Source organism: Pundamilia nyererei, unplaced genomic scaffold (assembly GCF_000239375.1).
Source record: "Pundamilia nyererei isolate P.nyererei 1_Seehausen unplaced genomic scaffold, PunNye1.0 scaffold00023, whole genome shotgun sequence".
Taxonomy (NCBI): Eukaryota; Metazoa; Chordata; class Actinopteri; order Cichliformes; family Cichlidae; genus Pundamilia; species Pundamilia nyererei.
In genome coordinates, this window is record NW_005187424.1 from 3,153,701 (window position 1) to 3,166,475 (window position 12,775).

General features: G+C 43.3%; 1 protein-coding gene across 2 annotated transcripts; it reads left to right on the forward strand.

Moving 5' to 3' along the window:
* Positions 1–658: 658 nt before the first annotated feature.
* lmo4b (LIM domain only 4b) lies at positions 659–12,182 on the forward strand. 2 transcript variants are annotated; one of them, XM_013909376.1, is made up of 6 exons: positions 659–1,185; positions 2,526–2,766; positions 7,110–7,206; positions 8,915–8,924; positions 8,962–9,070; positions 11,217–12,182. In XM_013909376.1, the coding sequence occupies exons 2-5, from the start codon at positions 2,531–2,533 to the stop codon at positions 9,030–9,032; spliced, it is 414 nt and encodes a 137-aa protein (XP_013764830.1). In that variant the 5' UTR covers positions 659–1,185; positions 2,526–2,530; the 3' UTR covers positions 9,033–9,070; positions 11,217–12,182. The 2 variants fall into 2 exon arrangements, with proteins under 2 accessions (XP_013764830.1, XP_005727264.1); XM_005727207.1 differs by having other exon boundaries at positions 660–1,185; positions 8,915–9,070.
* Positions 12,183–12,775: the final 593 nt, after the last annotated feature.

Consider the following 12,775-nt stretch of genomic DNA (forward strand, 5'->3'; position numbering starts at 1 on the left):
ATGGTGGAAAAACTCAAACTGAAGGAATTAAAAGGATCTCAGCCAAATCAGGTCTTGCAGATTAGCCTTAATAGGTGTTGAAACCAATGACCCGAGGCTTAATGAGGTTGTAAACGACAGCAGGCCTCGCTGCGATTTTTTCCAGTGACAGACGATGGCGCCACTACGCAGCTATTAGGGGGGCTTGATATTTCCCAGAGGTTGGAGTCACCCTCGGTAAACTAAGTAGTTATTGAATGTCAACTAATTAAAGTCGGGCGTGAGATGAATGCAGCCTACAGGATGTTGCTATGCAGCTTTCAGTAGTCCCGACAATGGAGACAGTTTGATCTGTATATTATTACAATGCTTCATATGCAATCTCTCCATGTTCGAGTATTATGGACGTTTAGAAGAGATAATATATTTATCACGGTGATATTGAAGCTCCTTAAACAGGACACTGAGCTTATTCTACGGATTTTCTTCGGCGTATAAATCCGCTCTAATCTCGTCTCTGCCCCTGATTTGGCTTGTATACGTTGGACTGCTGCGTGTCTCTTCTCTCCGGTCCATCTCACCTCCGTTTCCATCCTTCTCTGTCTGCGTGTCCGAGTCAGTCTCGCCTCCCTCTGATTGGCCAGAATTGTTATTCCTCTTAAATGGACCGCGCGCGGATTGGCTGCCGAGGCCCTTTCGTCACGCGGCTGAAGGGGCTTTTTTACTGGAGGTTTCTTCCTGTCAGCGACACATGTAGAACAAGCAGCTAACGGGACCCAGAGACCAGAGCAGAGGACAGTCAATTACAGCTTCTCTGCCTGCCTCCGCGTTTCTGTTTTTCCTCCCTCCCTCTTCTCCACGCACTTCTCCAGCTCTGTGGACACAACGGCATGCGCAGACCTGTAATTACGGCTTGTGATGGACTCGTTTTTGTTCCAGCGAGAAAAAGAGCACTAAAAGCGGCAGCAGCAGTTAAACGGGAAGCATCCAGTGGAAATACTATCTGATAACTCCATTTGCTTGCTGAAGAGCCGAGCTCGAGGGTTTCGCTGCCGCGCGGAGCTGGAGGCCGACGACCGCGCGCGGTGTCGCGTCCGCTTTCTACCTGTACTTTTTTGGGGTACTGTTGTTGCAGCCTACCTGTTCGCCTACCTGCCATTCAAGCCGTCAACTTTACAGCCATTACCCTGAAAGGAGACAAACGAGGTGGGTGTTTGCCGCTGGTACAGCTGTTCTGTGTGTTTGCGCTGTATATATATTTTTTTATATGTGTATATATGCTACCTGCAATTGTCCGTAGTTTTCAGAGTGGAAACCGTCGGTTTTGAGTCCGCCTGTGTCTATTTTAGGAATGCCTGCGCTCAGATGTGACAGCGGACATTACACTGGTCTTTTTAAAGGACTCAGCTCGTAGTAATTGAGATGTGAAGCTGCATTTCTTTTATTTTCTATTTCAAAAACAAAATCAGGCAGCGGACAGAAGCTTTTAGCACATGGCTGTCTGATATGTTCCCCCCCCTCCGTCTCTCTCGCTCCCTCTTCTATTTCCATGACTTGGTCTCCAAATTGCTTGCCCGTGTAATTACTTGAGTTAGCCCATTTAAGTTAAAAGCCACCCCCCTCCTCTTCCCCTCCCCGTCCCCTCCATCCCTCAGCGGAAAAAAAGGAAACTCCTCTGAATGAAACTTGATGATGGCCCCGTCTTGTTTATCCGGGAGTCACTTTCAGGTCGGCTTTTTTGATTCATCTCCTTTTAGATTTAATCAGCACTAAGGTACGCTGTGGTTTGTCCCTAAGAGCCATCGCTAATGGGCTTACTGAATGCTTTTCTCTGTGCACCCCCCACCCTCCCTCTTCCTAACTCTAATTAGCCTACCTGTCTTTCAACATAGATTTGGCTTTATCCAGGCGAGGCTGCCTGACCAAATTGGAGAGGATTACATTTGAAAGAGCCCACATTAATTTGGTGGGTGAAACAAATGCCTGCATTTCAGTAGATTAGAACATTTAACATCATTACAGCGTGTGCACATCGCTGTATCAGGGCTGTGGTGTAGATGCGTGATCATATACTTGGCTGAGGTCAAAGGCTCATGCAGCATCAGAACTAATGTGCCAAACATCAGCCTCTCTTTACTCACTCCCTTGAGTTTTGCTGTGGACATCACCTCTTTGCAGAGTGAGGAATTGTGCGCCATTAGGACAGCTCAACAAAGGCCCGTGCTGTGTAATTGTTCCTCTGGCCCCACAGTGTTATCAGTGAATAGACATTCATCACAAGAGGTCTGATGAAGCAACAGCGTAGAGATCAAGGGCAGATTAATTCACTAAGTGACTCGTGGTTGTCTTGTAGCAGAGATCGGGCTTCGCAGCTGCAGATACAACATGTTCAAACAGCTGATAACTGATCAGTTATGACAAATGTGTCAACTCATAGCTGTGTAAGTCCTGACCCTTGTGTGTACAAAGCAGTCCTTGAGTGTAAAAGGAAAAAAAAATAATAGTCTGAACAGCAACCTGTCATGGTTTCTTCTGTGTGTTCTCAGGTACGATGGTGAATCCCGGAGGCAGCAGCCAGCCACCACCGGTGGGCACAGGTTCTCTGTCCTGGAAGCGGTGCGCCGGCTGCGGGGGCAAAATTGCGGACCGTTTCCTCCTTTACACCATGGACAGCTACTGGCACAGCCGATGCCTCAAGTGCTCCTGCTGCCAGGCCCAGCTGGGTGAGATCGGCACATCGTGCTACACAAAAAGTGGCATGATCCTCTGTAGAAACGACTACATCAGGTGAGGAAATCACCAGGTTGTGTGTTCAGTTTTCTGTATTTTGCTTGTGCAGCCTTACTGAGCAAGTTCGATGTTTAAACATCTTGCATGAATTTAAAAGGAAAAATTGTGCTTCTCATAGCCCGTAGAACTTTTCTTCTGGATTATATTAGGCTGTGATATTAAATCAAGTTAAAAGCAGGACTAAGCTGATGTAGATCTGTCATGGTCATGCAACCGTCCGCAAAGTTTGGTGCATTCCTGCACGACATGTGTCTCAAATTGTACTAACGTCATCAGCGCTCATTAAGGCATCCTGGTTGAAGGCTCTCTGGCCTGCCCTGAAAGACGCCAAACGTGGCGCCATGTTGACAGAGCACAAAGCAAAAGGAGAGAGTCTGTGCAGGTCATAATGCGGTCTGTCCTGTTTTACAATCAACAAAAGAACAGAAAACTGGTCCTAAATGACTTGAGTTAGCTCTGCAAGAGACACGGACAGGATCTGTGTTCAGTGAAGGCTGTTTTATTCAATTTTTTTAATACAGTGGAAAAAGGATCATTTAATTAGCAAAGAGAGCCTTTTTAAATATTCAAGTAGGTGTGCCAGACACCCAACCAGAGCTTGTTGATGACACTCATTCTGGTCATGTTGAGCAGTCTTAAGTGACGAGAGAAGGTGCAGTTTACTGAAAGTTGACATGCATCCTTGACTCAGCCTCATGTGCTAGACTGGTATGGATTTTTAAGCCAATCAATTAGCCATTTGCTAAACTTGAGTTTCTATTCATGCAAGACAGTCGGAGAGTCTGCTTTTATTGTTATATAATAGAAATGCATGCTCATATTCTAATGGATGGAACCGCACTCCAGTTAACGTACAACGCTGCTATCAAATCTGCACGGATAATTCAAAATCTAAAGTGCGCCTGTGCGCTCTCACACCCACCTCATAAAAAGGATGGGGAAGTCAATGGGGTACTTCATTCATAATGGGACTATAACGTAATTAAAATTGGAAGGGGGGAAAATGTGGATACACCTTTCCACTTGTAATGAGAGCATGCTTGGTGGAAGAGCTAAAACGCACATTATGGAACCATGAGATCTCTGTGGAGATAAAGACAGGAGCGGGGTAGGAAAAAAAACATCTGACAGTGAGTCTACACAATTAAATGCTTTAATTATAGTCCCCCTCCATTTCCTTTAGTCCTGATGGGTTTTATCTAATGAGATCTGGTCCCTGGCTTGTATCCGCTCCCAATGACGTGTCCGAAATGAATGAGAGCCACACTGCAAACAAAACATTTAATTAACCAAATTGGCTTTTGAGAGAGAGCAAGAGAGAAAGACAGAGAGAAGAGGGATTATTGTGAAGGCCATTTGCTGCTGTTTTTTTCCCCCCTCTTCATCTTAAAGGGGCAGATTCATATTTGTAATAGAGTGCTAAACAGCTCAACATACGTTCTCAGCTGCAGCTTCAGCTTTATATCCATACAGCTGATTTAATAATGCTCATCTGACCGATCGGGAGTTGAGTCGTATGCCTGGCCTGGGATGATAACCCATCCCCTGTTTTTCATGCAGCGCTTGTCCCCAAAAGCTTTAACTTAAAGCCAAAGTTGTGTTTGCTGTAGGGATCATGTTGTTTTAAGCTGGAGGTGATATTATTTCTGTGGGCTGCTAGTAGAGGGAGAATTAATTTACTTGTGGCTGCTGGATTCAGGGAGAATGTGTGTCCCCTTAATTGAATAAGCCTAGGTAATTAAATGGCACTTTTCCAATAGAACGTGTGAGGTAAATCTAATAGTTGGTTATTTAATATCACTTTGAAGTCTGCCCACTCAAGCACTATGACAGCACAAGAGAATGTGAACTATTAGGCCAGGGGAGGAAAAAAAAACTGGATCTCAGAAATTAATTAAATCGCATGCAATTTAGGGGAAACGTTTATCTTGATTTGTCATAACAGAATTAATTCAAGGCCTTCAATTCACTTGGGGCCAGATCTGTTACTCTGAATTAACCAAGTGTAATTTGGCTGATCCCCCACCGCCAGCACCACCCAGCCTCCGACTCCAGCCCTACACACCCCCACCCCCTCCTCCTGAAACACATGCACATCACAGATTCACGCGAACCCTCCCTCATCCTCGCAATCTCCCCACCCCGCCCTGTCCTACCCCCCCTCCACCCTTTTCTCTAATGCAGCTCTTGCCATTATGCAAAGCCCCGCTTCAGTATCAATATGGCCTAGTGCTTTTAAGGTGCTTTGGCTGCTGATGTAGAGAGGCATTTTTAATGGACTGTGTTGCAGAAATCATTGTTGTGGGGTAATTTTACCCTACTCAAAGGCCTTGGTGAATGAGGTCTGCATTTACCAGACAGCCTCGCAGCAAGCTATGCTATATTTCACCCGGCAGTCAGCGCTGAAATGAAATCCAATAGTCATTGCCTGCATAGGCAACAGACAGGTCCAAATGTGTTTTTTTGTTTGTTATTTAATTTAATCTAAGACAGATTCACAAGGGCGGAAGACGACAGATAAATCAAGATAAAGCCATCCCCGAGAAACGTAGTGAGTAACTGATTTTTTTGTTGTTGCAAAAAGCAGAAACCAGATGTGTCATTGCAATTAAGAGTCCCTTGGCCTTAATTATACTGACCTGGGGTGTTGGCTTCACCTCAGCGCTGTAGTTCACTGGCAGAAGAGGCCATTAGAGCCCAACTCTAAACCGATGCAGCAACTTAATTGAGCACCTAAAGGCTTTGGCTCCTAAATCAAATACTATCAAGAGCTATCCCCTGGTAAAATAATTAACCCGGTACGAGTTTCACACTGCGCCCAAATGTAAAAAGGCTGCGGTGAAAACTCCTTTTGTCCTTTGTTTCCACACCTCTCAAAAGCTTTCGCACAGGAGGAAACTCCTCGAGCAACATATTCAACAAGAGCACGAGGAACATGTTTTCAATTTGAGCGAAGTTTGAATTTCGGAATGAGCCGGCTTTGATATGCAGAAACATCTTGTGGGGAAAGTGTAGTTTTGCTTCTCCACACACACACATTGCAGCAGAGCACAAGAGTCTTAAAGCAAGGCATATATGTTCATTTCCACTGTCATGTTTGTCCCAGCGAGAGCAGAGAATTGGCAGTGTTGTGACGACGGTCTCCAGTTAATTAGTTTCTGAAATTGAGTTTTGATGGAGCCATTCCAAATGATGCCAAGACAAAATTTGCTTCAGCCTAAGCTGCCTTATTGAAAGCCATTTCTGTGTCCCTTTGCAAAGAGCTCTGGCTTGTTTGTTTGTCAGTTTTTCTAACAACTGCTCGGGTTATGGTTGGGATGGTAGAGGCATTTATTCCCTCTTTGTTAAATACATTTCATAAAAAACGTCTTCAAGAAGGTCTGCGCAGAAAGACACTTTGATCTTGTTGTTCTTTCTTTCGCTTGTTAATTTTTTCCCCCCAACCAAACAACTTTATCTGATGCACGCACGCCAGTGTTAACCACTCCCCCCCTATCCCTTTCTGTCTCCATCCCTCTCTCTCCCTCTCTCTCCTTCTCTCCGGAGCATGTCAGATGCCGTGGTCTTATTTGATTGCTTAGGAAAAGTGCAGTGATAGAGCAAACACCCGGTGAGATATGATGACAAATGGGTCCAGATCCCAGTAAATTACTTTCTGCTCAAATCGAAATTTCATTCAGTTTGCTGCTCACCGAGATGAAGTAATCTAAATTGTGGACTCAGAAGGAAGATAGAAGGGAAGCTGGAGCAAGCATTTCATTATCAAGAGGCAGAGAGAGAGAGAGAGAGAGAGAGAGAAGGTTAGGGACGAAAGAGATGAGCAGAAGCAAATCTAAAGTGTTGACACCATGATTGAAAAGGTTAACCCATGCACATTATATATCAACCCGAGTAGCTACGGGGTTTCTAATGGAAACACGGCACTGACGGAGCATTCACAGGAGTCCTAATGGCAAAAGCACTACATCTCCGCCTGGATGTACAATCAAATCCTCTTAGGTCCTTATTGCTTATGTTCCACGTTATTATTAGGCTGCAAAAAATGTGCAGCCAAAGTAATATGCAGTTTCAGTGCTAGATGCTTGTGGAGGGCAGAGTCGTGTTGGATTCATTTTTCCTGTTGATACTGTGATGATTTTCTATTTCTTCTGCTGTATGTTTTCCCTTCGAGGCAGAAATGGAGTTGGGGGGAAACTTAGCGCCGGATACACTTTTCATTCAGTCACACACTCTGCAGAGAAAAGTGTGGACAGTCCATTACACAAGGCTAAATCTGTGCAGATGCATACAGCAGCTCCACAGTAACACTCCCTCTTCGTCCCTTTCTTCCCCCCCCTCAGATTATTTGGGAACAGCGGAGCTTGCAGCGCCTGTGGTCAGTCTATTCCAGCCAGTGAACTGGTGATGAGGGCACAGGGCAATGTGTACCATCTCAAGGTAAAGTCAAGTTTCCTCTCTGGAGTTTTGAACTTGATGAAGTTGGAGTGCTGCACAGTTTAAAGCCTTTGTTTTGTTTTTAGCAGCGATGCATCGGTTATGAAATCCTGGGCCGATGTTTCAAATAACATTTTTTTTTGGAGATAACTGATGGTGATCCCATTATTTTCTTTCATTTGTAACTTCATATTTTAGCATTTTGCCAATATACCGATATCAATCAGCTGAACAAACGGATATTCAACCGACACATCAGCACACTCCTAGTTTTCAGTTTTGTGTATAACAGTGTTTTCCTTAGTATCGGAATTATCTCTTTGAAGAACACACAAATCAGCATCACATTGAATTAACTTTACACTAATTATGTTGTGTGCTTGGCTTAAAATGTCTCTGTTGTGGTCAATAGCGACTACTGTCTGTACGGAGCAGGGCTAATGAGATATGATTAACAGGAGATCCAAAAAAGTATTAAAGCAAAAACTTTAGTTTGAATTCAAATTGGTGTAAAATCCAACTGCTGGAGCGCTAAAACAATAAGTGGATTAATCATTTAATCACCATCTGTTCTCATGTTTAATAATTAAAATTTTCAGCTTCTTGAGTAAATGTTAATCCATTTAGCATTTTGATATTATTTCACAAAAAAGGAAATTTTATAGCATCACTGTATTAAAATGTTGTGATGAAAAATGATGTGAGCGTGTGTTTGAAGACTTATGAAACAGACCTAGGATCAGTTTTGATCTTAGCTATGAGAAAACATTAATATTTTGTGTAGATATTTGGTTGAAGCCTCAAAGTCTCTACAAAAACTATAGATTGCGTATGAAAAATTGATGTAGCTGCCCTGATGTTAGTCATTGGGTTTTGAAGCCTCGGTGCTTAAAAACAACTATATTTCAAATTTAAAGTTGCCATGTTTAGGCGGGATGAGGGCATACTGATTTATCGGTTAATGATGGTTAGCTGTTCATTAAGAGAGCGTTCATTAAGAGAAAAACAGATTTTTGTACCATGCATTTTTAAAGCTGTAAAGCTGGACGTGTTAACAGGAGGAGGGAGGCTGTGGGAGTGATTTGTTTGTGGAGCAGAATAAAGTGGACACTACAGGATCTGACCTTTTTTGGCGCTTCAGCATTAAGGCTCAGGTGTTGCTGCTTGCAACAGAAACAAAGAAATACTTGGCTATGAAACTTTGACATGACGTGATGTCCCTAGTGGTTAAATAGGAGTACTGCAATTTGCACATGTATGTATCCAAGGCTGAATTTTGCATGATATCTATCAACAACGTGACAAGATTTCTCCTTGACAGATGTAAGGAAATAAATGCCGGATGCAAGATCTTTGAATTTACAGATGTGATGTGGTGTTCTAGTGTGTTAAAATGTAAAAAGGTCTGTTTTTTAGCTATTTGATAACATTACTGAGAACAGGGAAGCTATTTAGAAACCAAATGATGGTTGTGTCTTCCACAAACACTAAATCTTAATGTGCGCTGGCTTTATTTAAGGAGCAATTTAAAGGCAGGATCCTTTAATTGAAATTGAGATTTACAGATCACAGGCGCTCAAGTCACAAATAAGATTCTTGGAACCTGCTTAAGCAACATTTTTATCCTCAGCTTCCTTTACAAGTTCAATGTAAACACACTACAGGGAAGGACCTGTAAGACCTTTAAGATCGGTTCTGTCTTTGTTTACAGTGTTTCACATGTTCCACCTGTCGGAACCGGCTCGTCCCCGGGGACCGGTTCCACTACATCAACGGCAGCCTGTTCTGCGAACACGACAGACCCACAGCGCTCATCAACGGCCATTTGAGTTCACTGCAGACGAACCCGCTGCTGCCCGACCAGAAGGTAAGACCCCCATGATGGCGGAGGGAGCCCCGCGGTTCTTTGTGGTCTCATTTCAAAGTACAAGACAAGCAGCAAAAGTCATCAGTCAGCCGGAGTCATTAGCAGGAAAAGGAAAAACATCTGTAATTTTCACGGCAACATTTTTCACTCTGTTTATATTGATGTCGTCGATTCGACTTCACTGCAAGGCATGCAGCCGATATTAAATCTTACAGAGCAGAGATGAATTTTATTTTTAGACAGCCAATGGATTTTTCCATCATTCTTGTTGGAGGACATGAACTTAGAAAATCTGTATTAACTGTCAGCACAAAGCATGCGAAAATGATGTTTTTGTGTACCGCTGCCCTCACACTTTGTTACCAGCAGACACATATTTGACTCATTGTGAATTTATTTTGCCGTTCTGAGCCAGACGTCCACTTTTAACATTAATACGGAGTGTTTAAAACCGAATTTGACTTTTCTATCAACATGCCTGGGATCACCTGGGTTAAGTTATTACTCCGAGGCCAAAAATGTGCATCCGAGTGGGGGCGAGAAGCGAACACAGACAGCAAGCTGCAGCAGCATGTATATCATGAAAGCTGTCATCATGGCTTTCCCTGATTTGATCTCGATGCCTCCAGTGAAAGCAAAACAGAAGGCCTAATCATATACGAAGGATAACTTCATTCTTCAGGATAGCTTCATTGTGCCTGCAGCAGATCTAATCATTTTTGCCTCACAACAAGCAGCTTTATTGATACCTTGTCTGCACATAGAGCACACTGAGAGATATGGGAGGTGTTTGGAGTGTGTCAGAGTCTGACTGAAAGAGGAATTATATTGTTGGGAGCATGCATTTCACCTTGAGTGGTTCTGTGAGTAGAGGAGAGGTAGAACTCCATTAAGCCCCCCCACATCCCTCCTCCCCTTACGTCACAGGCCTTTTAAGGGCTTGTCACTTTTACAAATCAGCTCTTGGAGCTCTAAGAGCTCCTCACATTTAAATTGAAAGCCGTTGCATTATCTAGCTTAATTTTAAATGTCTGTTTAAGTCCTTGCTCCCACCCCCAGTGTCTCTTGCAGCATGGCTGGTGTAGTAAATATGAGGCCTCATTGTTTATTTATGCACTAACATCAATTGTAGTGAAAACTGCTGAATTATTGATGCTAAAATGCAATCTGAATATTGGCCCTGGTGCTTTAATTATAGCAGAGAGCGAATTATTAAATAAACAGAGACTCATCGCTCAGTGGGAACAGTCTCTGGATGCTTTTGTTATCTGCGCGAGTGAAATAAGGAGAATTATTCTGCCGCTCAAGCACTTTATCACACTGTATTTCTTTTGCTCGAACAGAATTTCGACAGCCTCAAACAGCAGAGGCTTACAGCAGGATAACAGCCCTCTGAATCAATACGGCTCCAGTGTATCGGCCTGAATATAGAAGCTGGTTTAGCAGAGGAGAAAATGAAGCAGTCACAGGGTTATCTTCTGACCGTTGTTTTGATTATGTGCGATTTCGCTGTGACATAATTGGTGTTGTTCACGATCATGGCGTAGGACATGTGATGCTCATTTATTAAGCTTTCTTCCCAGCTTCTTCCTAATCTCTTTGTTCAGAACAGACAAATTACCGCTCTCATACAGAGCTGCTTTGACCCAGGGGAGAGGGACCCTCCCAGCGTCAGTCACTTTAATTAGCCCCCAAGTAGGAGTTTGCAATTACTAATAGATTGAAGCCCTCCTAGTGATTTGAGGGATGAAGGGAAAAGTAAATCGCCCCTTCGAATCGCGGAGGAAAAAAACAAGAAAGATGAAAAAGTTGAATGCTGCTGGTACCCAGACAGATAATTGTCTTTCCTCCCCTGCATTTTTCTGTTTCAAAGGACTGAACACCTCCTGCAGTTATGTCGGAGCGTGGTTCTAATTATACCAAAGAGAATCGCTTCATGAATGCACTTTTAGTTAATGCAAAGTAAATGGGACACCAGATGGTTTTCAAAGCCTGGCTGATCAATAAATTAAACACTGGAGCTGGTGGAAAGTTTATTTATCAAGGGGTGAAACATTTATGACATTTTGTGAACTGATGCTCTTAATGACGGCTTGATGTCTGTTCTTATTTAAACTTTTCCTTTTTTATCGCCCTCTCCTTTCAGGTGTGTTAGGCGGGAGCCGTGCAGGAAGCAGGATGTGTGCCTTCATTTTAACCCTTACCCATTGACACCCGAGACAGTGTGGATCAGCAGCACCCCGGCCTTTTTAGCTGTGCCCCCAGGCCCTTTTGTCCTAAAGGAATCCTCCTCACATCTCAACCAGTAACCTGACTTTTTATTTCTGCAACTCATACCCAGCGCTCAGCCTTCAATCCTTGGCTTTTCCCCAACTGTGGGTGGATACTTGCACTTACTACACCTGAATCGGGACACTGCGGACTCTGTGACCTTGGGACGATTTAAAGGGGGGGGAAAAAAGAAAAGTGAAAAAAGGGGGAGACCGATCCGAATCCTAGAGGACTCTACGGGAGGAGAAAATTAAACAACGTGACGAGACTATGTTGTGACTGAAGAGAAGGAACGAGACTAATGAGGTTTAAAAGGCGCAGGCTTTTCAACTCTGCACATTTGTTTAGAGACATTTTGGGGGGGAAACTGGGACTTTTTCATTTTTCCTCTCCTCCTTTTCTATCCTCATTTCCCAGCAACATGGTGTTTCCACTTTCTATATTTTAAGTGTTGTCAAAGGGGAATGTGTTTTTTGGTTTTCTTTCTTTCTTTTTGGTGGTATATATCTATATATTAAGATGGGGTTTAAAAAAAAATCTGTGGCATTTTGTGGAAAACAAATCATGAACACTCTCTTGGTGTATTTGTAAAACTACCATGTATGTACAGTATGCATGTAAATGTCGTTGTCCAGGCGTGGCTACAGTACATCTGACCCCTCCGCACTCAGCTCCTCCCTTTGAAACTCATGGCAAGCTGAAGAAATTTGCTCATAGTCAGTAATGTAGAGATCATCACCAACATTTAAATGCTGAATGAAAGAGAAATTTATTTGTGATATTTTCCGAGACATTTGCTCCAGTATGGTGTATTTAAGTAATAAAAATATTGAAGATTTAATAGCCTCCTTAAATTCATTGTAAAGCTTCAGTGTCTCTAATTAGCTAAACTTGGGTTTTTAGATGTTGTAATGAGTACCTGGCTAATTTTGTCTATTCAAGTGGGCAAAAGCCTGATATCAGCATGGCTGAAAATCCTCTATTGAACATCCTGCAGCGCTGCCATTCAATTCCCAGCCTCGCAATCATCAAGGCGCATGATGAGCGTCTAACTGAAAATGGATAAACATGTATCCTCTCTTTTCTGTTCGGATGACCGTTTGCTATTCATCACTCTAATACCTGACAGAAATGGAGGAAAATGTCCCTTTGAAGATTCAATTACTGCAGAGAGGGAGAGAGGTGTCTCTTTCTGGCAGGCACAAATTGAATGGGCTATTTGCAGAACAAATTGGTGTTTGAAGTCCTTGCAAGACCTAATAGGTCTGAAGGAGGGACCCGGTAATGGCTGATGCGCTTATCTGCGGAGTCTGCGGCCTCGCATGAGCTCGCTGCTGCCGCTGAAACAATGCTGCTCTTCTCCAGAAGGAGGCTTTGATGCAAAAAAAAATCATCTCGAAAAGGAAAGGAAATGGACCTGAAGAGTAAACAGAC

Bases quoted from the DNA above. Each gene is read 5' to 3' on its own strand.
- lmo4b (XM_005727207.1), top strand. From the start codon at position 2,531: ATGGTGAATCCCGGAGGCAGCAGCCAGCCACCACCGGTGGGCACAGGT. The intron at 2,767-7,109 runs GTGAGGAAATCA...CCCCCCCCTCAG, and splicing joins TGTAGAAACGACTACATCAG to ATTATTTGGGAACAGCGGAG. The intron at 7,207-8,914 runs GTAAAGTCAAGT...CTTTGTTTACAG, and splicing joins GCAATGTGTACCATCTCAAG to TGTTTCACATGTTCCACCTG.